General features: G+C 33.6%; 1 protein-coding gene across 1 annotated transcript in view; it reads right to left on the bottom strand.

Moving 5' to 3' along the window:
• Positions 1-26433, bottom strand: part of LOC143236468 (uncharacterized) — a 94695-nt gene that overhangs the window by 15353 nt on the left and 52909 nt on the right. The window contains 6 exon segments of the mRNA XM_076474753.1: positions 2068-2263; positions 2265-2290; positions 2755-2877; positions 14501-14658; positions 19539-19797; positions 21681-21833. Coding sequence (XP_076330868.1) covers positions 2068-2263; positions 2265-2290; positions 2755-2877; positions 14501-14658; positions 19539-19797; positions 21681-21833 — 915 coding nt within the window.

The raw sequence follows: 26433 nt of genomic DNA, 5'->3' as shown, positions 1-26433 counted from the left end.
TTCGAAAAATTGTACTTGATGAAACCTTCATCACACATCTCAAGAGAAAAGAGAAGCTTGCCTTTGAGTCATTCAAGAAAGTTTGTGATAAATTCCTGGGGAACCATCGTTCAGAAGACTATGTGCAAGTTGTGAATGATCTGCTGAGTCATTATCATGATATTGGATGTAACATGTCTCTAAAAGTTCATGTACTCCACTCTAATTTGGATTTTTTTGCGGAAAATCTTGGTGATGTGAGTGATGAACATGGCGAGAGATTCCATCAGGATATTTCAGTGATGGAGCGACGATTTAAAGGAAAATGGAACCCTGGCATGATGGCAGACTACTGCTGGGGTATAAAAAAAAGATCACACTCCACACAAGAGGCTTAGAAGAACAAAAGCTGTTTAAACTGACAGGTGTGTGTTTTTAATTCATAACCAATAAATGTTTTGTTATACCAACTAAATGTTTGTTTTGCTTTTTGTAACTTTCAGTATTTGCAATGCTGTGTTCAATACGCGATATTTTGCAGCATATTATAAAACATATGGTTCATGGTACAGGAAAACGGTGACTGATCTGGAGGAATAAAGGTCAGATTCAGAATCAGGACAATTTTTTGACCCAGAAACAAGTCTTACTTAACTTGTACTTTTTTTGAACCTGAAATGTGTTGCACAGTGTTATTTGAATGAGTAAATTTTAATTATTGTATTGTTCTTGTAGGACTAATTAATGATAAGGACATGTAATACCCTATGTTAGGATTCCACCTTTGAAAACATGAGATGAAGTAAGACATTTAAATTTTGCTGCATAAAGTCAAATTGGTAAAAGATTTATTGACGATGTAAATTGTTGTATAAAGTTAGATTAGTAAAAGTATAACTTTTAATTATTGTATGATATTGCCTTTTTTAGAATAATTTCAACCTATACTAATGTATTGCATGCGTGATTAAAATGTTTATAATTGTATGTTACGTTAAATAATATATAAAGTCATTGAATACAATTGATTGATAATTAAAAGAGTGAGTTTTAAGATATCATCCTCTTAGGGCAGGGAATTTAATTCACTGGGAAATTGGTGCTACGTTTCCTTTTAAGAACGATTTAATTAGTTAATTAATGATCAATTATCGACATGATGAGGCATGTATTGTATTAGTCGTCACCACCTTGAAACATGTTCTCTACTTTGTGATAGGATGATTTAATTATTAAATAACTGATGAATAAGCATTCATCGTTCTTTTTAGGATTAAATAATTAATGTCTTTTCAGGACGATTAATTTTATATAATTATAAATTAATTACTGTTAAGCGTCCATTTTAGGGGAAATTAATTATAAATCAATTATTAGTGTTAAGCATCCTTTTCATGACGATTTAATTAATTAATTATATTATTGATGTTTAAGTCATGAACGCCTGTCATGGCGGCCTAAAAACACGTTCTCTACTTTGTGATGTAATCATCCATCATAACTGAATGTCTGGTATGGAACTATAATTACAGCCCTCCATAAGTTAGTTTCGCTCTCTGGTGACACATTATTAATATATGACATCGTAGTCGTCTGTCGTGGCGTGCTAATAACGCGTCCCATTATTGGAAATATAGCCTCGTTATCTTTAATGACATCTCTCTTCCGTCCCCTCCCTCAACACGTATGTGACGCCCTCTTGTGATGCGTCTGAAGTTGGATCCTTACTACTAATTTATTAGGCCCGGCATAGCCAAGCGTGTTAAGGCGTGCGACTCGTAATATGAGGGTCGCGGGTTCGCATCCCCGTCACGCCAAACATGCTCGCCCTTTCAGCCATGGGGGCGTTATAATGTTACGATCAATCCCACTATTCGTTGGTAAAAGAGTAGCCCAAGAGTTGGCAATGGGTGGTGATGACTAGCTGCCTTCCCTCTGGTCTTACACTGCTAAATTAGGGATGGCTAGTGCAGATAGTCCTGGAGTAGCTTTGCGCGAAATTCAAAACAAACAAACAAACTTTCATCTACTGTGATAGTCAATAAAATATTAACAAACTATTGATATAAAAAGAAATCGGACTTCTACCTTCATACATAGCGTGACAACGACAGTTGGTTGCATTATTTACAACTGAACAATCACCATGCTGACCACACGGATTAGGGTTACATGGAGTCACGAACTGGTCACAGTGGTCACCTGTGTAACCTTCAATACAGTTGCATCTGTAGCCAGTCTCAATAACGGTACATGCTCCATAATTACCACAAGGATTTAGAGGTGCACCAAGGAATATGGCAGAACAAACCTAAGATAACGAAAGTGAAAATTCACAACAATTTATATAAAACAGAAATCGTTGACATTCATCGTGAGATTTAGTGAGCAGTATAATCTAGCAGTATAACCATACACATTTGATTGTAGTTAAATGTAAAACTGCACAGTGAGCTAGTTGTGCTTTATCCAACTCAAAGATCGAAACCTGATTTTGGTGTTATAAGCATGCCAAAAATAACGTAATTGTAGTTGATGGATGGTGAGTGTATTTCATGAAAAAGTGCGAGAAGACATCAAACAATCCTGGTTCTGAAATGTAAAGCTTCAAACTGCGTTTTACCAATCAGGACTGGATAAACTGTAAATCTTTAACATAAAGTTCTTTTTAACACACAGTACTTTTAAGATTTTATCAGTACAGACAAGTTATATGAATATAATGAGGGAAATATTATAAAACATATGACAGTTTTGTTTTACCAGTAAAATTACTTGTGCATCGACACTGAAACCCTCCGTCAGGATGTGCCAAACATAAACCACTGTTCTTACAAAAACAGCCATCCAGTGGACGTAGTTTATTTAGTCCTAGAGACTTGTTGAGGAAGAAAGAATCTGAAAAGAAAGAAAAACACCAAAGGTAAATAAATCACTTCTATATGAATGGTTTCATAGTCAGTTGTGTCTCAGTTTCCGAAAGACAGTGAGATAAACGTGTTAAAACGTTTCAGGTTAATGTCCAACATTACAGCGAAATGTAGCCAATTTTAACCAGTTAATAGTAACCTGTTAAGAATAAAGTCGCTTATTTCAGAAAAACTATAATAAAAAACTCATTGAATTTTTTATTGAGTGGTAACTTTAATAATATTATTATATTTTAAAATTGAGCGTTCTTGCACACCTATTAATCGAGTTGAAATGTATAGGTATACACATACAAATATACTGTGAGATGTTCCAACACACACACAATTTTTCAACTCACGAGTATTTCCGACTTTAACTTTTTTCTGTAATATCAGTTGAGAACTTGTAGCCACCAAGAGGAATTACGTTTCTCTCTTCTAGATAAGCAAATAGGTAGGAATGTATCTTGTTGAAACCAAAAAACAGCAAAATATTTATTCCATGAACTCCAGCTAGGATATTCCAAAGTTATTGAATTCAGGAATTTCGTCATTACCGCCACAGCAACGAGAATAAGCTCATGGGCAGTTCAAAAATGATATTAAAATAATTGTGTTTATGTTTCAAACCACATGTGAAATATTTGATAAAAACCAAAAAACATAGGAATTAATTTATGGACACTTACAAGGAAAGTGAATCCAAATATTATGGCGTCATATAGTTTATTAACATGTTACATAAAAAATTTAGTGAATACAACAGGCTGAATATCAACTGACCTAACTCCAATAAAGTGTCAAAGTTATATTAGAATTCGACCCGTAAATACAATTAAACGCATATCACGCCGTAGGAAATCGTACTTTATTTCATGACGTCATACCTGATAGCTGCAAACTCAAATCATTTTTCATATTAGACTGTTACTAACAAAGCTGTACTCTAATGTATTACCTGTTACTAACAAAGCTGTACTCTAATGTATTACCTGTTACTAACATAACTATGCTCTAATGTATTACCTGTTACTAACATAACTATGCTCTAATGTATTACCTGTTACTAACATGGCTATGCTCTAATGTATTACCTGTTACGAACATAGCTATACTCTAATGTATTACCTGTTACTAACATGGCGATACTCTAATGTATTACCCGTTACTAACATAACCATAATCTAATGTATTACCCGTTACTAACATAACTATAATCTAAGGTACTACCTGTTACTAACATAGCTATACTCTAATGTATTACCTGTTACTAACATGGCGATACTCTAATGTATTACCCGTTACTAACATAACTATAATCTAATGTATTACCCGTTACTAACATAACTATAATCTACTGTATTACCTGTTACTAACATAGCTATAGTCTAATGTATTACCTGTAACTAACATGGCTGTACTCTAATGTATTACCTGTTACTAACATGACTATACTCTAATGTATTACCTGTTACCAACATAGCTATACTCTAATGTATTACCAGTTACGAACATAGCTATACAATAATGTACTACCTGTTACTAACATGGCTATACTCTAACGTATTACCCGTTACTAAGATGGCTATACTCTAACGTATTACCCGTTACTGACATAACTATACTCTAACATATTACCCGTTGCTAACATCACTATAATCTACTGTATTACCTGTTACTAACATAGCTATACTCTAATGTATTACCTGTAACTAACATGGCTGTACTCTAATGTATTACCTGTTACTAACATGGCTATACTCTAATGTATTACCTGTAACTAACATGGCTGTACTCTAATGTATTACCTGTTACTAACTTGGCTATACACTAATGTATTACCTGTTTCCAACATAGCTATACTCCAATGTATTACCAGTTACGAACATAGCTATACAATAATGTACTACCTGTTACTAACATAGCTATACTCTAATGTATTACCTGTAACTAACATGGCTATACAATAATGTACTACCTGTTACTAACATAGCTATACTCTAATGTATTACCTGTAACTAACATGGCTATACTCTAACGTATTACCCGTTACTGACATAACTATACTCTAACATATTACCCGTTGCTAACATCACTATAATCTACTGTATTACCTGTTACTAACATAGCTATACTCTAATGTATTACCTGTAACTAGCATGGCTGTACTCTAATGTATTACCTGTTTCCAACATAGCTATACTCCAATGTATTACCAGTTACGAACATAGCTATACAATAATGTACTACCTGTTACTAACATAGCTATACTCTAACGTACTACCTGTTACTAACATAGCTATACTCTAAAGTACCACCTGTTACTAACATAACTATACTCTAATGTATTACCCGTTACTAACATGGCTATACTCTAACGTATTACCCGTTGCTAACATAACAATACTCTAATATATTACCCGTTGCTAACATAACTATAATCTAATATATTACCTGTTACTAACATAGCTATACTCTAATGAATTACCTGTAACTAACATGGCTGTACTCTAATGTATTACCTGTTACTAACATGGCTATACTCTAATGTATTACCTGTTTCCAACATAGCTATACTCCAATGTATTACCAGTTACGAACATAGCTATACAATAATGTACTACCTGTTACTAACATAGCTATACTCTAACGTACTACCTGTTACTAACATAGCTATACTCTAACGTATTACCCGTTGCTAACATAACAATACTCTAATATATTACCCGTTGCTAACATAACTATAATCTAATATATTACCTGTTACTAACATAGCTATACTCTAATGTATTACCTGTAACTAACATGGCTATACTCTAATGTATTACCTATTACTAACATAGCTATACTCTATTGTATTACCTGTAATTAACATGGTTATACTCTAATGTATTACCTGTAACAAACATGGCTATACTCTAATGTATTACCCGTTACTAACATAACTTTTACCTAATGTATCACCTGTTACTAACATGGCTATACTCTAATGTATTACCCGTTACTAACATGTCTATACCATAACGTATTATCCGTTACAAACATGGCTATACTCTAACGTATTACCCGTTACTAACATAACTATACTCTAACGTATTACCCGTTACTAACATAACTATACTCTAACGTATTACCCGTTACTAACATAACGATAAACTAATGTATTAAATGTTACTAACATAGCTATACTCTAATGTATTACCTGATACTAACATAAATATACTCTAATGTATTACCTGTAACTAACTTTGTTATACTCTAATGTATTACATGTAACTAACATGGCTATAGTCTAATGTATTACCTATTATTAACATAGCTATACTCTAATGTATTACCTGTCACAAACATGGCTATATTCTAATGTATTACCCATTACTAACATGGCTATACTCTAACGTATTACCCGTTACTAACATAGCTATACTCTAATGTATTACTTGTTACTAACATGGCTATACTCTAACGTATTACCCGTTACTAACATAACTATACTCTAACGTATTACCCGTTACTAACATGGCTATACTCTCATGTATTACCCGTTACTAACATAACTATACTCTAACGTATTACCCGTTACTAACATAACGATAATCTAATGTATTAAATGTTACTAACATAGCTATACTCTAATGTATTACCTGATACTAACATAAATATACTCTAATATATTACCTGTAACTAACTTTGTTATACTCTAATGTATTACTTGTAACTAACTTGGCTATACTCTCATGTATTAACTGTTATTAAAGATGGCTATATTCTAATGTATTACCTGTTACTAACATGGATATACTCTAATGTATTACCTGTTGGTAACATAGCTAAACTCTAATGTATTACCTATTGCTAACATAGCTATACTCTAATGAATTAACTGATACTAACATGGCTATACTCTAATGTATTACCTGTAAGTAACATGGCTATACTCTAATGTATTACCTATTGCTAACATAACTATACTCTAACGTATTACCCGTTACTAACATGGCTATACTCTCATGTATTAACTGTTATTAAAAATGGCTATACTCTAATTTATTACAAGTTACGAACATAGCTATACAATAATGTACTACCTGTTACTAACATAGCTATACTCTAAAGTACTACCTGTTACTAACATAACTATACTCTAATGTATTACCCGTTACTAACATGGCTATACCATAACGTATTACCAGTTACTAACATGGCTATACTCTAACGTATTACCCGTTACTAACATAGCTATACTCTAATGAATTACCTGTAACTAACATGGCTGTACTCTAATGTATTACCTGTTACTAACATGGCTATACTCTAATGTATTACCTGTTTCCAACATAGCTATACTCAAATGTATTACCAGTTACGAACATAGCTATACAATAATGTACTACTTGTTACTAACATAGCTATACTCTAACGTACTACCTGTTACTAACATAGCTATACTCTAATGTATTACCCGTTACTAACATGGTTATACTCTAACGTATTACCCGTTGCTAACATAACAATACTCTAATATATTACCCGTTGCTAACATAACTATAATCTAATATATTACCTGTTACTAACATAGCTATACTCTAATGTATTACCTGTAACTAACATGGCTATACTCTAATGTATTACCTATTACTAACATAGCTATACTCTAATGTATTACCTGTAATTAACATGGTTATACTCTAATGTATTACCTGTAACAAACATGGCTATACTCTAATGTATTACCCGTTACTAACATAACTTTTATCTAATGTATCACCTGTTACTAACATGGCTATACTCTAATGTATTACCCGTTACTAACATGTCTATACCATAACGTATTATCCGTTACTAACATGGCTATACTCTAACGTATTACCCGTTACTAACATAACTATACTCTAACGTATTACCCGTTACTAACATAACGATAATCTAATGTATTAAATGTTACTAACATAGCTATACTCTAATGTATTACCTGATACTAACATAAATATACTCTAATGTATTACCTGTAACTAACTTTGTTATACTCTAATGTATTACCTGTAACTAACATGGCTATAGTCTAATGTATTACCTGTAACTAACATGGCTATAGTTTAATGTATTACCTGTAACTAACATGGCTATAGTCTAATGTATTACCTGTAACTAACTTGGCTATACTCTAACGTATTACCCGTTACTAGCATGGCTATACTCTCATGTATTAACTGTTAATAAAGATGGCTATATTCTAATGTATTACCTGTTACTAACATGGCTATACTCTAATGTATTACCTGTTGGTAACATAGCTAAACTCTAATGTATTACCTATTGCTAACATAGCTATACTCTAATGAATTAACTGATACTAACAAGGCTATACTCTAATGTATTACCTATTACTAACATAGCTATACTCTAATGTATTACCTGTCACAAACATGGCTATATTCTAATGTATTACCCATTACTAACATGGCTATACTCTAACGTATTACCCGTTACTAACATAGCTATACTCTAATGTATTACCTGTTGCTAACATAGCTGTACTCTAATGTATTAAATGTTACTAACATAGCTATACTCTAATGTATTACCTGATACTAACATAAATATACTCTAATGTATTACCTGTAACTAACTTTGTTATACTCTAATGTATTACCTGTAACTAACATGGCTATAGTCTAATGTATTACCTGTAACTAACATGGCTATACTCTCATGTATTAACTGTTATTAAAGATGGCTATATTCTAATGTATTACCTGTTACTAACATGGCTATACTCTAATGTATTACCTGTTAGTAACATAGCTAAACTCTAATGTATTACCTATTGCTAACATAGCTATACTCTAATGAATTAACTGACACTAACATGGCTATACTCTAATGTATTACCTGTAAGTAACATGGCTATACTCTAATGTATTACTCGTTACTAACGTAACTATAATCTAATGTACTACCTCTTACTAACATAGCTGTACTGTAATGTACTACCTGTTACTAACATAGTTATACTATAATGTATTACCCGTTGCTAACAATACTATAATCTACTGTATTACCTGTTACTAACATAGCTATACTCTGATGTATTACCTGTAACTAACATGTATATACTCTGATGTATTACCTGTTACTAACATAGCTATACTCTGATGTATTACCTGTAACTAACATGTATATACTCTGATGTATTACCTGTAACTAACATGTATATACTCTAATGTATTACCTGTTATTAACATGGCTATACTTTAATGTATTACCCGTTACTAACATAACTATAATCTAACGTATTACCTGTTACTAACATAGCTATACTCTCATGTATTACCTGTAACTATCATGGTCTATACTCTAATGTATTACCTGTTACTAACATTGCTATACTCTGATGTATTACCTGTTGCTAACATAGCTATACTCTAATGTATTACCTGTAACTAACATAGCTATACTTTAACGTATTACCTGTTGCTAACGTATCTATACTCTAACGTATTACGTGTTGCTAACATAGCTATACTCTAATGTATTACCTGTTACTAACATGGCTATACTCTAATGTATTACCCTTTACTAACATAACTATAATCTAATGTATTACCTGTTGCTACGATAGCTATACTCTAATGTATAAGAAGTGATACAGTTTTAACAGTGACGATTGTTTTTTTCTCAAATAGAGAGGAAGTATTTTAGAGTTTAGGATAAAAACATTCACCTGCAACTATTTTAAATCCGATGGTGAAAGGACTCCATTTTATATACTTGTTTGGTGTCCAGAAACCCAGGTGAATGGAATGTAAAAGTGACTGGAACTCTGTATCAACGTAATTTTCGACAGCATTACTTTCAGCACATAGTGTCCGCAAGGAGTTGTTTTCTTGATAGACGTCACGTATGGTAACAAAATTATCATCACAATTACCTTCACTCCATAAGGTTTTAGAAAAATATAGGGTTATATAGGTTCCTATTGGAGCCACTATCTGTTGTGTGTAGTTAACGCTCTCTGGCGGGCTATGCGGGTAGTTCATACTTTGTAACAATCCTTTTACCATATTATTTACATTTAACACTGTTTGCAGTTGGTAACCATTCCCTGCGAGGAAGAGAAATATTATGCTTGAGCATAGGTACAGTATATCACACAAGAAGTTGAAAGTTTAAGAACATTAATATTCATCACAACTTGAAAAAGAAGTACAACTTATATCTGAATAATTTTATATTTTTTACAACTGACCGAGTTACAGTTAGAGTAGCGAAAGCTCAACACCATCCGCGCTATCTGTGACAGTTGATCAGTTATATTATATTATCGGTTGTAGCACAGACGTTGTCCGAGTCTGGCTGATCGCATGTCTTCAGATAAGAAATTACAGGAGTCTGTGTTTAAGCTTTGTGGGTCAGTTAGCTAATTGCTCACAAAATATACTGTATTTGTTGAGAATATCAAATATGAAATAATATTTATTTACATAAGATATATTTTGCACCTTGCTACATTGAAACTAAATTTACCAACTGCCCATAAACTGCATAAAAATTAGTTACTGAAAATTGTTGACTTGTATTTGAATTTGACGTATTTACTTCATTTTAGTAAACATTCCTCCCGATGGGTGTATTAAACATAAAAGAATACCTCCAGGGAGAATCTACTGCACACCATAGATTTCTATAGATACCACTTTATTCAAAAGTATTAAATCACATAAGTAAATTATATAATAAGAGGCAACCTCAACAGCAAACGTACCAGTTTTGGATGCAAAACTACAAACTAAAACAGAAGAAAATTGTTGCAGTATCTGGAATGGTCTGATACCATTCCATTAAATGACAGTACATCGATACACACAAGTGATTGTACTCATACGAGTGATATGTTAAGCTTGCACTCCATAAACATTTTGAAGTATTTCATATCATTTAATGTTGCTGAAAACGCTGATAGTGATAACACACCTAGATGGGCTATCTTTGATCTCTCTTTAAATTTAAAATAACTAAATGTATTCTGACAAATATAACTGTAAAAATAAACTTGGCAAAGCTACTCTGAACATTTGGACAAAGGCTTACTGAAAGGTATATTAACAGAAGCAAAAACTTGCACAAGAATTAGTAAGTACTGTTCTAGAATCCCAGAGTGCATGAAAGCCGAATACTTTGAGAGAAAGCCTCAAAATATAACAAAATATATTACTTAACAACTGCGCTTCTAAAAACATTTTTTCAATCATTTCACGGCACTGTTTAATCTATCGCTAAAATCAGGCCATACACTAGCAACTTGGAAACAGGCAGATGTTCGTATGTTTTCTAAGTAGGAAAAACCAGCAAATACTTCAGATAATTATAGCATTATCAGTATAATCAGTTGATTAGAAAATTATTAGAAAAAAATAAACAGCAGACTACTGGCATTTTTAGAAATGTTATAAAAATTACCTGAGGTTCAACATGGATTTCGTACATCCAGCCAAACAACGGATCACTTAACTAGGCTTACTGAAAAAAAGCAACTCGTCAATTCATGTAAGAAGAAATACTGTCACATACAGACGGCGTGCAACGGACATAGCGGTTTACAATACCAATTGTTGAAAATAGGACTCCTCAATGAAACCATTCCTTGGTTGTTAAACTTCCTGGATCATAGGAGCACCAGAGTAAAGGTGGAAAGCACTTACTCAAAGTACTTCATTCTAGAAGTAGGTATCCCACAAGTAAAGGTAGTTACCGTGTCCTACGCTGTTTATCAAGTGTGTTAGCACAATGCCTCTAAGAACCCAAATTTATGTTTCTGTTCAAAAGTTCGCAGATGAAGTTGCCAACTGGAAGAGTATCTCAAATTCAACAACAGTAGCATACAACATACAGCTACTTTTATATAACACAGAACTATTTTGCAACAAATGAAGAATTAAAATCGACATACACAAGACACAAATAATGCAATTTATAGTCTATTAAAACAAGTAAAAATAAACACAACTTTACCTAAACAGTATTCTCGTCCAGATAATAACATAGCAAACTTTCTAGGTTTAAGGTATAGCTCAAAATTAACTTGGCAACAACAGCTAAGTAGTATTAAAACAAAAATCCGACAGAGAACACGTCATGTTAGAAATCTTGACTGACAAATATCAAGGCACCTCACCAGAAATTATAATTACAAAAATCAGTTTTCAGACTAGAGTATGTATGCCCAGCATGAATAAAAGTATCTAAATAACGCACCATCAAATTAAAAAAACAAAATACAAAAAATATATACTAACGAAAGCCTAAAGAGTGCCACGCATAATCAATAAAACATTTTTCATAAATGGTGAAACGCATGTTTATATAGTACCGATGTGTGACGTTACGTTACCATGTCAATACACACGCTGGTTCTAAACAAACTGCATGTGGTCATCTTCAGTAATGCATACGCATTGAAAATGGTGCAGCGTTTCGTGATCGACAGCAATCATCAGTCGGGGAGAGAAATTTGTTCAATTTTTAGATTCCCCAAGGGAGTAAAAAGAAAGAAAGAGACGGATTACGTTAATAAGGTAACATTTCACCTGTTGTTGTATGCTTATATCAAAACTTTGCCAAAGCAAACGAGTCACGAATTCGTCTCCATCATGAAATGCCAAACTAAATCAATACAGAGTTTGCCACATTTCCTGAACATTTTTCAGTATTGATGTAGGATTACTTCATTCATATTACTAATAATCCTAGGCCCACGTTAATACCTTTACAAACCCAAGTATGGTAGTTATCTCAGTCGTCTACGAGTTTCTTCCCTTAACCCCTCTTCGTGAAGAATCGAGCGTAATAATAATAATACACAAATAAATAAACAGAATTGATGCTATACAAGAGATTGTATCTGAAAGTGTTTATTCATTCTCGAGTAAAATAAATTACTTTCACGTTTTGGTAACATATAAGCAGTTTCTAATGTTTATGAATAACTTATTCTGTACAAAGTAAAAAAAAAAAAAGTAACACGTTCAACAAGTATATCTTTTAATTTAAACGAATGAAGAATTTGAAATATAATAAGTAAACTCTGAAGGCATTTTTTCAAAATAATTTTTATATAACGAATAAATTACTTTAGGATTATTGTTGCACATATCGCAGTTATGTTCGTTAGTATAAAATTATTCAGTATAATTATTATCAATTATAACTTGTATTATCAATAATAGTAGTAATAAGGATTCAACATTTACATATTAAATAACACCAATTCATCAAATAACACAATAAGAAACAACTTTATGCTAAACTTCTTGTTCTGATCAATAAACATGACATTTATCAGTTTGTCTTAAAAGTATATGTCGTTTATATGTTTTGTTCTTCCTACTTGCGTACACAGAGCCTTTTAAAACATCTTCTGTATACTGAAAACTCTCCATGTCCTGTCTAGTAGTGAATTTTTCCCTTCTTGATTGACTTTTACTCACAATCAAAACGAACGCGATTGTTGATAGTTATCATAGCCCCGCCCTTTAACTATCACACGAACTAGCACGTGTTGTTTTTTAAGAACCAGAGGGAAACGTATGACGTAAAAATGAGGCAATCGCTTCGATGCTCTATTTTTAAGACGAAAAACACAATCCATGACTATCGATTGCATAACATTCTGAAGAAATTTATAAAGCATATATATTTTATCTAGAAACATTAAACAATATGAATTATTATCACTATATGACCCTTTTCAAAAAAATTCTTTTTCCAGGGTAAAAACTAGATAAAAGATTAATTTATCAATGACTAACTGAGAAGCATACAGTGTCATAGCTGGGGTTTCCATTTTTAGGCTGGAAAGAAGTGAAAAAACAAAGCTTTCAATGTTTTGAATGCATGTAATATTACTTTATTAAAACAATGGTGATGCATATATTATTCTGCCTAACGAATGCCTTGATATTAAGCAACATGACTCATTAGCAACGGCTTACAACAAACAAACAAAAAGGAATTATAATCTCTAGCAAAATTAAAATGTTAATTAATCACTGTTCTCAAATTTTTCAGCCCCTAATTTTAAACTGTTTTAGAAGAAGGGATTATTTCTACCAGATGTATAACTGTACATTGTGTACAGGTTGAAGAAGTTAGCTTTATCTGGGTAATTGCAAGAAACAAACAAACAAAAACACACACACTAAAAATGGTATTTACAACTCCTACTAACTGTAATGATAATTAGTGATAAGCTTCTGTGACGTATATAAGCATATTAGGTTATTAGGCTTAGCTAGTTACTCACACATTTCAAGAGTTACATTAAATCCTCTTCCTCCATACTCGCTTGTGAACAACTCAAGAGTTAGGATGCTGTCATAAGACAAGATCTGGTATCCTGGTGCGATAAAGCTGCTGTTGCCACACAGAAGTATGGATCTCGGAAATCGCCCTGATTCTAAAGTAACTTTTATGTAATCTCGTTTACAGCCAGTACTTCCTTCTGAAATTCCCACGTCGATATCAAAGAATGTCAAAAGTATTTTATTTCGTGGAGCTTGAAACCGAGCTACGCAGTGAAGATTAGGAGATAACGTTCTGATAATTATTGCTAGTGTAAGTTATTTTATGTGTTACAGTTATGTGCTGTATTTCTCGACAAGCACTAATATCAACAGCTTTCCACGTAGCCTGAAATCCAGAGGCCGTGATGGAGTAGTCTGAATGAAAAGTCAGAAAAGCTGTGTTGTTGTCAGAAAAGAAAAGAAATCTGGAAAACAAGATATATATGTAATTACCATTAGAGCCAATGTGAGTTTTAATACTACTTTGGGCTGCAAATCTTATAAATTACATTTTAAACGTCAATCATAAATAATATAAAAAGTAAACAATCTAATTAGTATTTCAGAGAAATGTAAGATGATTTTATTGACATAGGTGAGAAGAGTTCACGACCACAAAGTAGGGAATACAGAGTTCAGAGTGTAGACAAATCAAAACATCCTAATAAACACTTGTTTTGAACTGTATTCTGAAATAGTGAGCTTTAATTAACTATTTTTTAAACAGGCTCATACACAGAATGCTTGAAAGGAGGGGGGATCTAATTTGTGAGATTAAAAACCATCACATATTGTGTGAAGCACAATCAGCATGCAAAGCATGCTAATGCTACTGGGTCTGGGGGCTATGTCCCCAGAAAATTTGTAAGAAATAGGTGCTATGAGATTAAAAACAAAATTTCATGGGTGTTCTCGTAAAATTCACAAACACACAATGAAAGTCAACAAATCTCCATTATGTACATATGTTTTTACTTACAGTACTATACTGTCTTCATATAGCATAGTTATTAATTATTAGAATATATTGATAATTTAAACAACTATGTACTAATATATTAGTTATTTTAATCATGGGCTATTGTATAAATACACGTATACACTACTGAAATAGAACGTTAGCAAGTTCCATTATTCTGTTTAAATCACCGTCCCAACAAACATGTTCGTCATTTTAGTCGTGGGCTCATTATAATGTTACGTTAAATCTTACTATTCATTGGTAAAAGAGTAACCCAAGAGTTGGCTGGGGGTGGTGATGACTAGCTGCCTTTTTTATAACCTTATATTACTAAATTAGGTACGGGTAGAGCAGATATCCCTATTGTAGCTGTGCTCGAAATTCTAAACAAACCAAACTATTGTACTGGAGTCCTTTTTACAAGCAACTTTCAGTTTAAATGTTGATAGCAGTGTCATATTGATTACGTATTAAAACTAGAACACTCAATTTTTCTGCTGTTTGCGTATATCTCAGGCAATTATTAAACGGGCGAAGAGCAGATGCTAAATTTTCACATAAACATGAACTTGGTGACAGTGTGGCAGAAAGTTTCAGTAACGTAATGATATTAGGTACAGCAAAGCTCGCTTTTACGTAGTCAGCCATTATTTGGGGCCTGTTTTTGAAAAGTATAGAATGCTATCTTGTCTTCCGTCGATGAAGTTCTTCATCAAAAATATCAGGATTTCGCATATCTTCTCTGTAAAAATCTATAGCTTGTCTGATATCAGAAATAGGATCTTGTGTGAGTTTTGATGGGATAAGTTTCTGAACTGATGCTGCTTGTTTTACATGTGCATCAAATCTGGAGGAAAGTTTACTGATAATGTGGACAAGAAATGGAATGGTTACTGGTCTATTAAAGTGATCTCCACAAAACTGTATTCTGTATTCAGACGTTGGCCTTGTCGTTCACTTACTCGTGGCACACGCTAACATCAATATTTGATTTGCTTTTAATATTACTGCTATGCTTGAAGACATGATGCGAATAATAATCAACGTTCACTTTTAGTGAAGTCAGTTGTTCATATCATTTTTTTAAAGAAAACACCAGAAAGAATGTCTCGCCTTGGATCTTTCATATTTACAGAAGCTTCTTTCAAATAGTAGAGGAAGCGTTCTAAAACAGGGAACTTAAATGTTTGGCCAATTACCAAGACATTACCCACATAGAAATCTCACTCATTGCAGCTTCTTATCATTAAGCTCCATCAATTTTTTTCAGAAATGGCCAGAACATTACATATACTGAAGGGCGTGACTTGGAATTTAAAAAGAACTTTTTTCAGTCCTAATAGCTGTTTTGATAATACTCTCATCCATTGGTTGAAGTTATCAGTATCCAGAGACTACATTTGAAGTGTTGAGCTATTAAGCGCCTTTTTAGTGTATCCAGACATCCATCTGTTTGTGGTAGAAACCAATGGATCTAATTTCATTCACCTGGTGGAAGTCAACATAAAACCTACTCATATCATCCTTCTTCTTGACAAGCACCACTGGAGCTGACCATAACATCTTGGGCTGGATGATGGATCATTGATAATCACAAAAGAAACTTCATCTTTACGATGTACAGGCCCGGCATGGCCTAGCGCGTAAGGCGTGCGACTCGTAATCCGAGGGTCGCGGGTTCGCGCCCGCGTCGCGCTAAACATGCTCGCCCTCCCAGCCGTGGGGGTGTATAATGTGACGGTCAATCCCACTATTCGTTGGTAAAGAGTAGCCCAAGAGTTGGCGGTGGGTGGTGATGACTAGCTGCCTTCCCTCTAGTCTTACACTGCTAAATTAGGGACGGCTAGCACAGATAGCCCTCGAGTAGCTTTGTGCGAAATTTCCAAACAAACAAACAAACAAACACGATGTACAAATCACTGCCTAAAACACCGTTGCTCGCTTTTCAACAGAATGTGTTTCATACATTTGTTTGATAGGCATATTTTACTGTCCCATTGCACTAGATCTTGTCTATAGTAAGTCATAGCACACCATTTATCTACATAGAGATACTCGGATTACCTCTGCATGGCATACACACATGCAGTTTACTATTTCTAAGTTGGGTCTGACTGAGTGGCAATGGATGCCTTTCCGGCGAAAATACAACTTACCTGTTGTACAGAGAAAGTTGGCATAGATCTATAATGTGTTCATCCTGAGAATGATAATGCCAGAACCAAATTTTTCAACATCTGTCTTCGTCATTTGATTTGTGTGACCAAGACATGGTCAGAGATATAAATCTTCATTCAAAACAACATACATTGCTCATAAAAATAAAACAAACATCAACTGTTCAGAGGCACAATTTCAGTTGAAACGTCCGATACACTGAAGTATCCACTAGAGGTCGTGCCATTTCAGTACCAACAAGAAATTCAATTTGCCAGTCATATATCTTCACGAACACATACCAAGAACCACCTATCTCTGAGAATGCTGGACTGATTATCACAATCTATGGTACAAACTGTCCACTATGGTTCGCTGACTAACTGGACAGGCTTAAATTGAGTTCTGCAGCTATAGCAACAGTAGTGACAGCTTGCTTTTGGTCTTGCTCTAACTGTTATGCAGACGGCCTGAAAAGCGGGTTTCGTCTATCTTTGCGCCTAGTAAGATATGGGTAACTTACAAGGAAATATCACTGAAGCCTACAACCAAAGAAGAATCTTTTGTCCTCTTTTCATAAGCATTGTCTGGGCAAAGACATCAGTGATACACACATCAATGGATGGCCTGGATAGCCCTACTTATACACTGGTAGCCAATATTTTAGTACCAAAATGCTGAGATGTATTAGCTGTGTTCCTGCTCTTGACCAGTTTCCTGTGCTGGGAGTTTTAATAACAGTGGTAGCTGTTGCCTCAGGTGACTACCTCGAACTACATTACCACAGAAATCACCCTATTCAGGTTATATCTTTTACCCACAGGTGATGTCTAATGTTTTATCTTATGCATGCGATGATAAACTTATTAAAAACTTGTACTTATAATTTGCAGATGCTACTGCAGGGTAGATTTTTCTGTGCAATTAGTGTGGCACCCATGGTCTTAGAGAAACATCTTCCTTCAGCCTTGAATTTTGTTCAGTGGACAACTTTGTTCTAGTTGCATAACTGAATTTCTGCCAGAAGCTCAAACGCATCAGAGCCACAACGTAAAGTTTCCGTTAAGAGATGTCAATATCATAACGCTTTCGTCTTAGAAAACTACGGTGTACCCATAAAACAACTCACACGGTTATTATGTTCTTGTTAAGCAATTTACACAATTATTATGTAGACTTTAAATACTTCATGTGGTTAATAAATCCTAAATCAAATCAAGTGGTTTTTATGATCTCATTCAACGATTCACATGATTATAATGTACGTATTATAAAATTCTCATTATTATTACATGGTTATTACATGATTATCTGCTTTGTTATTACACATCAATTAAATAAATCATATTAGTTTTATGTTGCTAAGAATAATTAATATGATTACTATGTAGGTGTTAAGCAATAAAAGCAATTATTATGTAGTTTTTAAACAACGCAGTTTTCGTGTTGCTGTTAAATAAGTTGCGCCATTAATATATAGCTATTAAATATTCCTTTTGATTATTATGTAGATTTTAAAGAATCCATATGATTATTATATAACTGTTAAACAATACACGTGATTACTTTACAGATGTTAATCATGTGACAAGTATGTAACATTTATACAATTCACATGATTATTATGTAGCTGTTATGTAACTCGGGCGATTATTATGCAGTTACTAAAGAACCGACGCCATTATTATAAAGTTGTTAAACAACTTACATCGCTATTATGTAGCTGTTAAACAACTTACATTATTATTATACAGCTGATAAACAATCGACGTGATTATAATTTAGGCGTTAAACAATTCACGTGATTATGGTGTATCTGTTAAATAATTCACGTGATTATTATGCATCTGTTAAAAAATTCACGTGATTATTACTTACGGATAACGAATGTTACGTTACTATTATGTACTCGGAATACAGCTTTATATGATTAACAAATACACATGTAACTGCATTTAAGGTTATTGAGAATGTTCATACAATATACGTGAATATTGGTACCCAACATATATGGTTATTACATAGTTATTATGTAACTTTCGTGAGAGAAACATACCCAGGAGTACTCTAGAAATTGATTATAATGTTTCCTAATCTCTAAAATCCAGAGAGATTCATCATAATTTAACACTGTAACATATCGTCATTTATTAGTTTCTGAAGTATAATATCAAGATAGATACATACTTATTTAGGTCATTCTGATGTTGTCCACAGATACGGGTTTCAGGACCATTCAAGTCACTCTGTAGGGATATGTGGTCGTACAAACACTGTTCTTGTTCTTCCAGTACTAAGTGAGTAAATCTGACGTAGATACGGGTGAGAGGTCTGCTTTTAATAGTGAGCGTATACTTCAGATTGTTGGGGTAATGTTGAGGAAAGTTTATCGAAGATATAGTTCCATACGTTCCTTGGAATGTTTGATTTAGATTTTGAGGAAGCACTGAATGGAAAAAAAAATTAAATGTCACAAAACACTGATCCAAAAAGGTTGAATCCTGTGTATGAAAATTGCGTGTGATAATTTCAAATCCCTCTAGAACTATGCTTGAAAATATAACATGACTTTCATCGCTAACGTTCATTAGTAGTGAAGTACAAAGAAGTTAATTAAGTCCAAAGATTAAGGAATTAGGCATGTCTTATTACACTATGTAACACTATGTTGTTCCTGGATAGTATGTGTTATTTCTTAATTGCTTATGTTGTAAAAGTACAGAAAATGACCATTATTCCCTTCAAACTTTGCTTTTGTAACCTGGATAATGAAATTTAGAAATTAACCTATTTTCTGTGTAAAAACGAGCAAATTTGCAGATTTTCATTTACAAAAGGTCTGAATAAAACAACATACGAATCAAGATTTACATGTATTTATGCTAAAGTTATACAAAAATGTTTAGAAATGAGTAGTTTTTCGAGATTTGCGACTGTTTATGTAAATCACTTTCACTTATCAACCCCGAAATATAGTCTCCCGTCATGTTTTCGTTATACACTCCCATATTACAAAAAGCAAAATTTGGAGAGCAAAATAGGTCTTCTCCATTTACTTTAAGCATAAGCAATTCGGAAATAACACTTTCTGTCCAGAAACAAAAAAAAAGTAAACATTTTGTTACATAGCGTTATCGCAGTTCAAAAGGTTGTGCCTTTTAGGGCTGGATTTAATATTACTACTAAGTCTTTTAGAAAGCAAAACTGGAAATTGTTTTCTTGCATACATATAGAATTCGTCCGTAGCATTGTGTGGGCGTTTACTAAGCAAGTTAATTTTGCCTGCCAAGTTTATACTGTATGGAAGATTACTTGACAAATTTATGTTGGGTGAAAGATTATTTGACAATTCTGTTTTTGTGGAATATTACTTGTCAAGTTTATGTTGTATGGAAGGTTATATGATAAGTTAATGTTAGTTGTAAGATTACTTGTGAAGTTTTTATGTGGAAAAAATTACTTGTCAAGTTTTGTTTTATGAATGACTACCTGAAATGATTATGTATTGTTTTAAAATATTATATTTAATATGTTTATGTTGTGTGCAAAGTAACCTCATACGTTCTAGTTGTATAAGGTAACATGGCACGTGCAAGTTGTGGGTATGGTAATCTGACAAGTCTTAATTTTGTGTGCAGTAAATGACAAGTTTTTGCTGCCCTTAAGGTAACCTGGTAACTTCTAACTATGTGTGAGAATACCTGACAAGATCTGGCTATATGTGTAAGGCATAAGGACAAGTACTAGCAGTTTGAAAAATAATAGTTACAAATATTTATGTATATTATTATAACACACTCTTTGAAGTGAACATTCAAACATTATTTTACATTTACTCGGATGTATGTATAGAATACTTAATAACTCGTTCCTAAACATTATGCTATGTTACTGTATTTATGTTTACCAAATAAATCTTACAGAAAACTTTATTAGAAACTAAAGGCAAAACACATAGTAAAGCTCGAATTCTTAGCTGCATTAAAAAATAACTGCTAAACGAAGAAGTACAGTGTTTACTACTCTCCACTTTAAAAGTTTATTTTTTCGCAAATTGTAATCATAAGAAAGTAACTTCTTTACAGTGAAAATCTTTTGTGGATGAAACAGCGATTTCAAGAAATGATGAAACAAATTACTAGAAATCTAAGCTAAAGTAACAGATTGCAGGTAAGAAAGATAATTATATTTTCTTGTTCTTTTCTTTAATTTCTACTTCACACACTTGGGTTTTTTGATAAGTAAATATGCAGGATATGAAACAAATGACGAAGTTTTCACAAACTAAATATTACTGAGAAGTATTAGAAATTCATTTTGGACACTTACCTGCAGCATTCTTTTTACAGATATATCTGCCAGGTTGGTGACATGCACTCGAAGTCCAATATAGGTCGCTTATATTGTTCCAGGTTCGCCACCGTAGAGAGAGACACTCACTACTGTTTTCCGGACGAATGTTTTCGGTAATTTCTGTCAGCTCTAGTAATGAAGGACGAAGATGAAAGCAGAGCCATATAAATGCTGAACTCAATCTCATTTTTAAAACACAAAGTCAATGAAAGTTGACGATAAATTGTTTGTTTGTTTTTTAAATTTTGCCCAAAGCAACACGAGGGCTTTCACATTGTGATAGCCTAATTTAGCCGTCCTAATTTAGCAGTGTAAGATTAGTCATTACCACCCACCACCAACTCTTGGGCTACTATGTTACCAACAAATAATGGGATTAACAATCAAATTATAATGCCCCCCACGGCGAGAATGTTTGGTGTGACGGGGATTCGAACCCGCAACCTTCCAGTTACGAGCCTAGCGCCTTAGCCACCTGGCCATGCAGGGCCCTGGCGATAAATAACGATTTTTTATGGGTAGAAATTAATGTAATGCAATGTACGTGACGATTTCATTTGGAGAAAAGTGTTATGGAATATTAGGCCTAACTAAATATCTTGTTTTTTGAATTTCGCGCAAAGCTACTCGAAGGCTATCTGCGCTAGTCGTCTCTTAAACTAGAGGGAAGGCAGCAAATCATCACCACACGCCGCCAATTCTTGTGCTACTGTTTTGCCAACGAATAGTGGGATTGACCGTCACATATAACGCCCCCACGGCTGAAAGGGCGAGCATATTTGGTGCGACCGGGATTCGAACCCGCAACCCTCGGATTACGAGTCGAACGCCTTAACAAGCTCGGTCATGCCGGGCCCTGGTGAATATCTACTTAATTAAATATGCAGTTACTAATTTATTTCCAAAAACGGGGCCCGGCATGGCCAAGCGTGTTAAGGCGTGCGACTCGTAATCTGAGGGTCGCGGGTTCGCATCCCCGTCGCGCCAAACATGCTCGCCCTTTTAGCCGTGGGGGCGTTATAATGTGACGGTCAATCCCACTATTCGTTGGTAAAAGAGTAGCCCAAGAGTTGGCGGTGGGCGGTGATGACTAGCTGCCTTCCCTCTAGTCTTACACTGCTAAATTAGGGACGGCCAGCACAGATAGCTCTCGAGTAGCTTTGTGCGAAATTCCAGAAAACAAACAAACAATCTAAAAATGAAACCTAAAAATAATTGTCGCAACTAAGTATATATCATTTTATAGTTTGAGAAAAACTAACGACTGTAGATCGCTATTTGTTTCTCTTGTGAAAATTAATTAAATGCAATGGCTATTATTTCTCTAAAGGTAATCCAAAAGGAAAGCTTCCGGGAATTCATTTTCTAAAGAAGATTTCTGAATTGGTTAATTATGTCTTGTGCGTGTTACCTATAAAACTCGCTTCGTTCACCACTCTTCATGCGACGAACTGCATTCGCTATAAATAAACTATATTATCTTCATATTGTTTCATTTATTACTTAACCTTAACCAAAATTTAAATAAAATATATTCGAACTGAGATAACATATACAGTTGTGATTGTAAAATCGAAATTTCTTTGCACGTTACTTTATACAGTTCGTATTAGGGTTATCCATTACAATAAATAATTACATGATAAACTAGGGTTCAGGCACATTATATACGCTTGAAGTATTTGAATGATGAAACAACATTTAGGAAAAATAAACCGGCATGGCCAGGTGGGTTAAGGCATGCGACTCGTAATCTGAGGGTTGCGGGTTCGCATCCCCGTCGCGCCAAACATGGCGGTCTTTCAGCCGTGGGGGCGTTATAATGTGACGGTCAATCCCACTATTCGTTGGTAAAAGAGTAGCTCTAGAGTTGGCGGTGGTTAGTGATGACTAGCTGCCTTCCCTCTGGTCTTACACTTCTAAATTAGGGACGGCTAGCACAGATAGCCCTCGAGTAGCTTTGCACGAAATTCAAACACAACAAGTGCTATTAACTCCCCAGTGGCACAGCAGCATGTTCCGCTAGAAACCGGCTCTCGATACCCAGGATAGGCAGAGTACAGATATCTCTTTGTGCAGCTTTGTGCTTAATACAAACAACAACAACTTGTCACTATTCTATTTCTTTTTCTCTTCTATAACAGTATGCATTTTTTAAAAATTCTGCACTAAAGTGTCAAGAAATCTTTGGGTCCACTGCCACTAATAACAGGAATGATGCAATATGTTATTCTCCTAGTGGGTAAGATCATTCTTTGTGTACGAAGTGTATTTAAAGATTACGGCGAATTATCGATTTTTGCAAATACTTGTATGAGACATTTGGAAATGTACAATAATTACAAAATAATGAATTTTGAATTTTTGGTTTCCAGAAGTGTAAACATCAACTGTCTTTATTTTCAGTTTTTGTAAATTTCTTGCACGTGTGTCTAAATCGCATTTGTATATCATTTTAAACCCATAATTACTTTCTTTCGCGCAATGTGTTAGCTGTAGAGCATAAAAAATGAATGAAGTTGTGGCATTGATTAAGGTTATTAAATAAAGACTGTTAAAGCCAATTCTACGAAACCTATTTCAACTTTAGTCCTAACTGTCAACGTTTAGGTGTCTGTTGGAATTTTTATTAACATATCATATTATTCCTAAGCCACGGAAATATAAATAATTAATTTAATGTGTTTCCCCAAGTGTTTATTTATACTACTGAAGAAATTATCATTAAAGTTGGTACGATAATCATCGTAGTTTTACATTTGTGTGAACGTAAAATTAGCATTGTGCAATTAGCCAATAGGAATATTGGGTTTCCATGTGAGCTTGTACGCATAAACGCATGGACTGATTGACATAGGTTATTGTTTTAATAATAACATTGATAGAGTTGTCTTTAATAAATACACAATATATCGTTGTACAATTTTGTAACCAGCGTATTTTAGATTTTTTCTCTGAAGTCACGTCATAATCTTATCTGATGACAGCGTTTTAAATCATTACTTCAATGATTAAATTAGTTATTGACATTTATTACACAAGAGGATGTCATTGAATTTGACATAATTAGTATAAAAACTAAATATTATCACACAAGACTTGAATTTTAGTATAACATGTCACCAAAAAGTAATTGTTAGTGCACAAAATGTTAAAATAAGATAATGCAAGGTAGTCGATAAAAGTATCACGTACTTTTTTTCGTATACTAATATTTAATACTATATGTAGCAGTTATTATGATAACTGTTATTTAATAGTGTAAAGGGCAGCTCATGAAGAGGTTTTAATGTAGGCTTAGACATTAATATGATAGATGTTTTTATTCTTTCTTATTAACATTTCGGTCCTGATAAAAAAAAAAGGTTATATTTTTTAAATATTCATTATTTGAATATGACTTATCAATTAATACCATTTAGCTGAAAGTTCGGCTTTTAACAACTTGTTTTTATTATTTTTTATTTAATTACCTTTACCTCTTTCATATGGAATAAATTTTAACACATCATATCAACTACGTGAATGGTCATTTTTCGCTTGTACTATTGATGTAGAAATCAAGGGGCTCGGCATGGCCAAGTGGGTTAAGGCATTCGACTCGTAATCTGAGGGTTGCGGATTCAAATCCATATCGAACCAAACATAGTTGCCCTTTCAGCCGTGGGGCGTTATAATGTGACACTCAATCCCACTATTCGTTGGTAAAAGAGTAGCCCAAGAGTTGGCGGTGGGTGGTGATGACTAGCTGCCTTCCCTTTAGTATTACATTGCTAAATTAGGGACGGCTAGCGCAGATAGCCCTCGAGTAGCTTTGCGCAAAATTCAAAACAAACAAGAAATAAAGGTTTAGGTTTTAACTGTGTGTTGATGTCCTTGTAAATTAAGTAAATAATTAGTTTTAAAGTCATTTAGTTACTCATTTTACTTAACTTTAAACGACTTCAGGAGTTTACCTTATAATTTCTACGCTCTAATGGACATACGTATAAATCGTAATATATTTTTAAACCTTGATTAGGAAGATTATTATTATTTAGTATAATCCGTAGATTCAGAAAATACTCAATTATTCACCATTTGTAAAGTATTTGATTTGTTTTCCAAAAATAATATTGCTTTGTTACTGTAAGCTGGAAATTTAAAAAGCAGTAAATTAAAAGAAAAAAAGGAGAGGGAAGGTAACTGCACAGTAACACCTACCACCCACTCCTCAATAACATGTGACAAGCCAAATAATGGGATTTGACTGTCCTTCTTGTAGTGCACTCATAGACCTAAAGTGCGGCGCGTGTTTTTGATAAAATAAGATGTGAACATGAGTCATTGGAGTCATAATTTGGGCAGATATCTACTATATCACTTTCAGATCCTATTATGGTTACAAAGCACCGAAAATGTACATTTGACAGTCAGGTCCCTTGTGTTGAAAAAGTAAGCTCTGTTAATTTTTGAAAACGATGTTTATGAGTGTCAAAACAAAGACCTTTCAAAAAAGTGTATGTTTCAGTTTTTCATCCGAAGATTAAACAAAATATGGCAGGGTTAAGATTGTACGTTGGAAATATCAAGAAATCTCAAAATTTACAACAATTAAATATAATTTATTGATTTATTAATTATCTTTTTATGTTATGCAGCTGCTACGATATGACAAATATAGGAACCAACATAATTATGAACATACAGTATGAAAGATAAAACTTCAAAATTAGGACTTTTCTCGAAA

This window comes from Tachypleus tridentatus, chromosome 13 (genome assembly GCF_004210375.1).
Source record: "Tachypleus tridentatus isolate NWPU-2018 chromosome 13, ASM421037v1, whole genome shotgun sequence".
NCBI classification, from domain to species: domain Eukaryota; kingdom Metazoa; phylum Arthropoda; class Merostomata; order Xiphosura; family Limulidae; genus Tachypleus; species Tachypleus tridentatus.
This window is presented reverse-complemented; position numbering and strand designations above follow the sequence as displayed.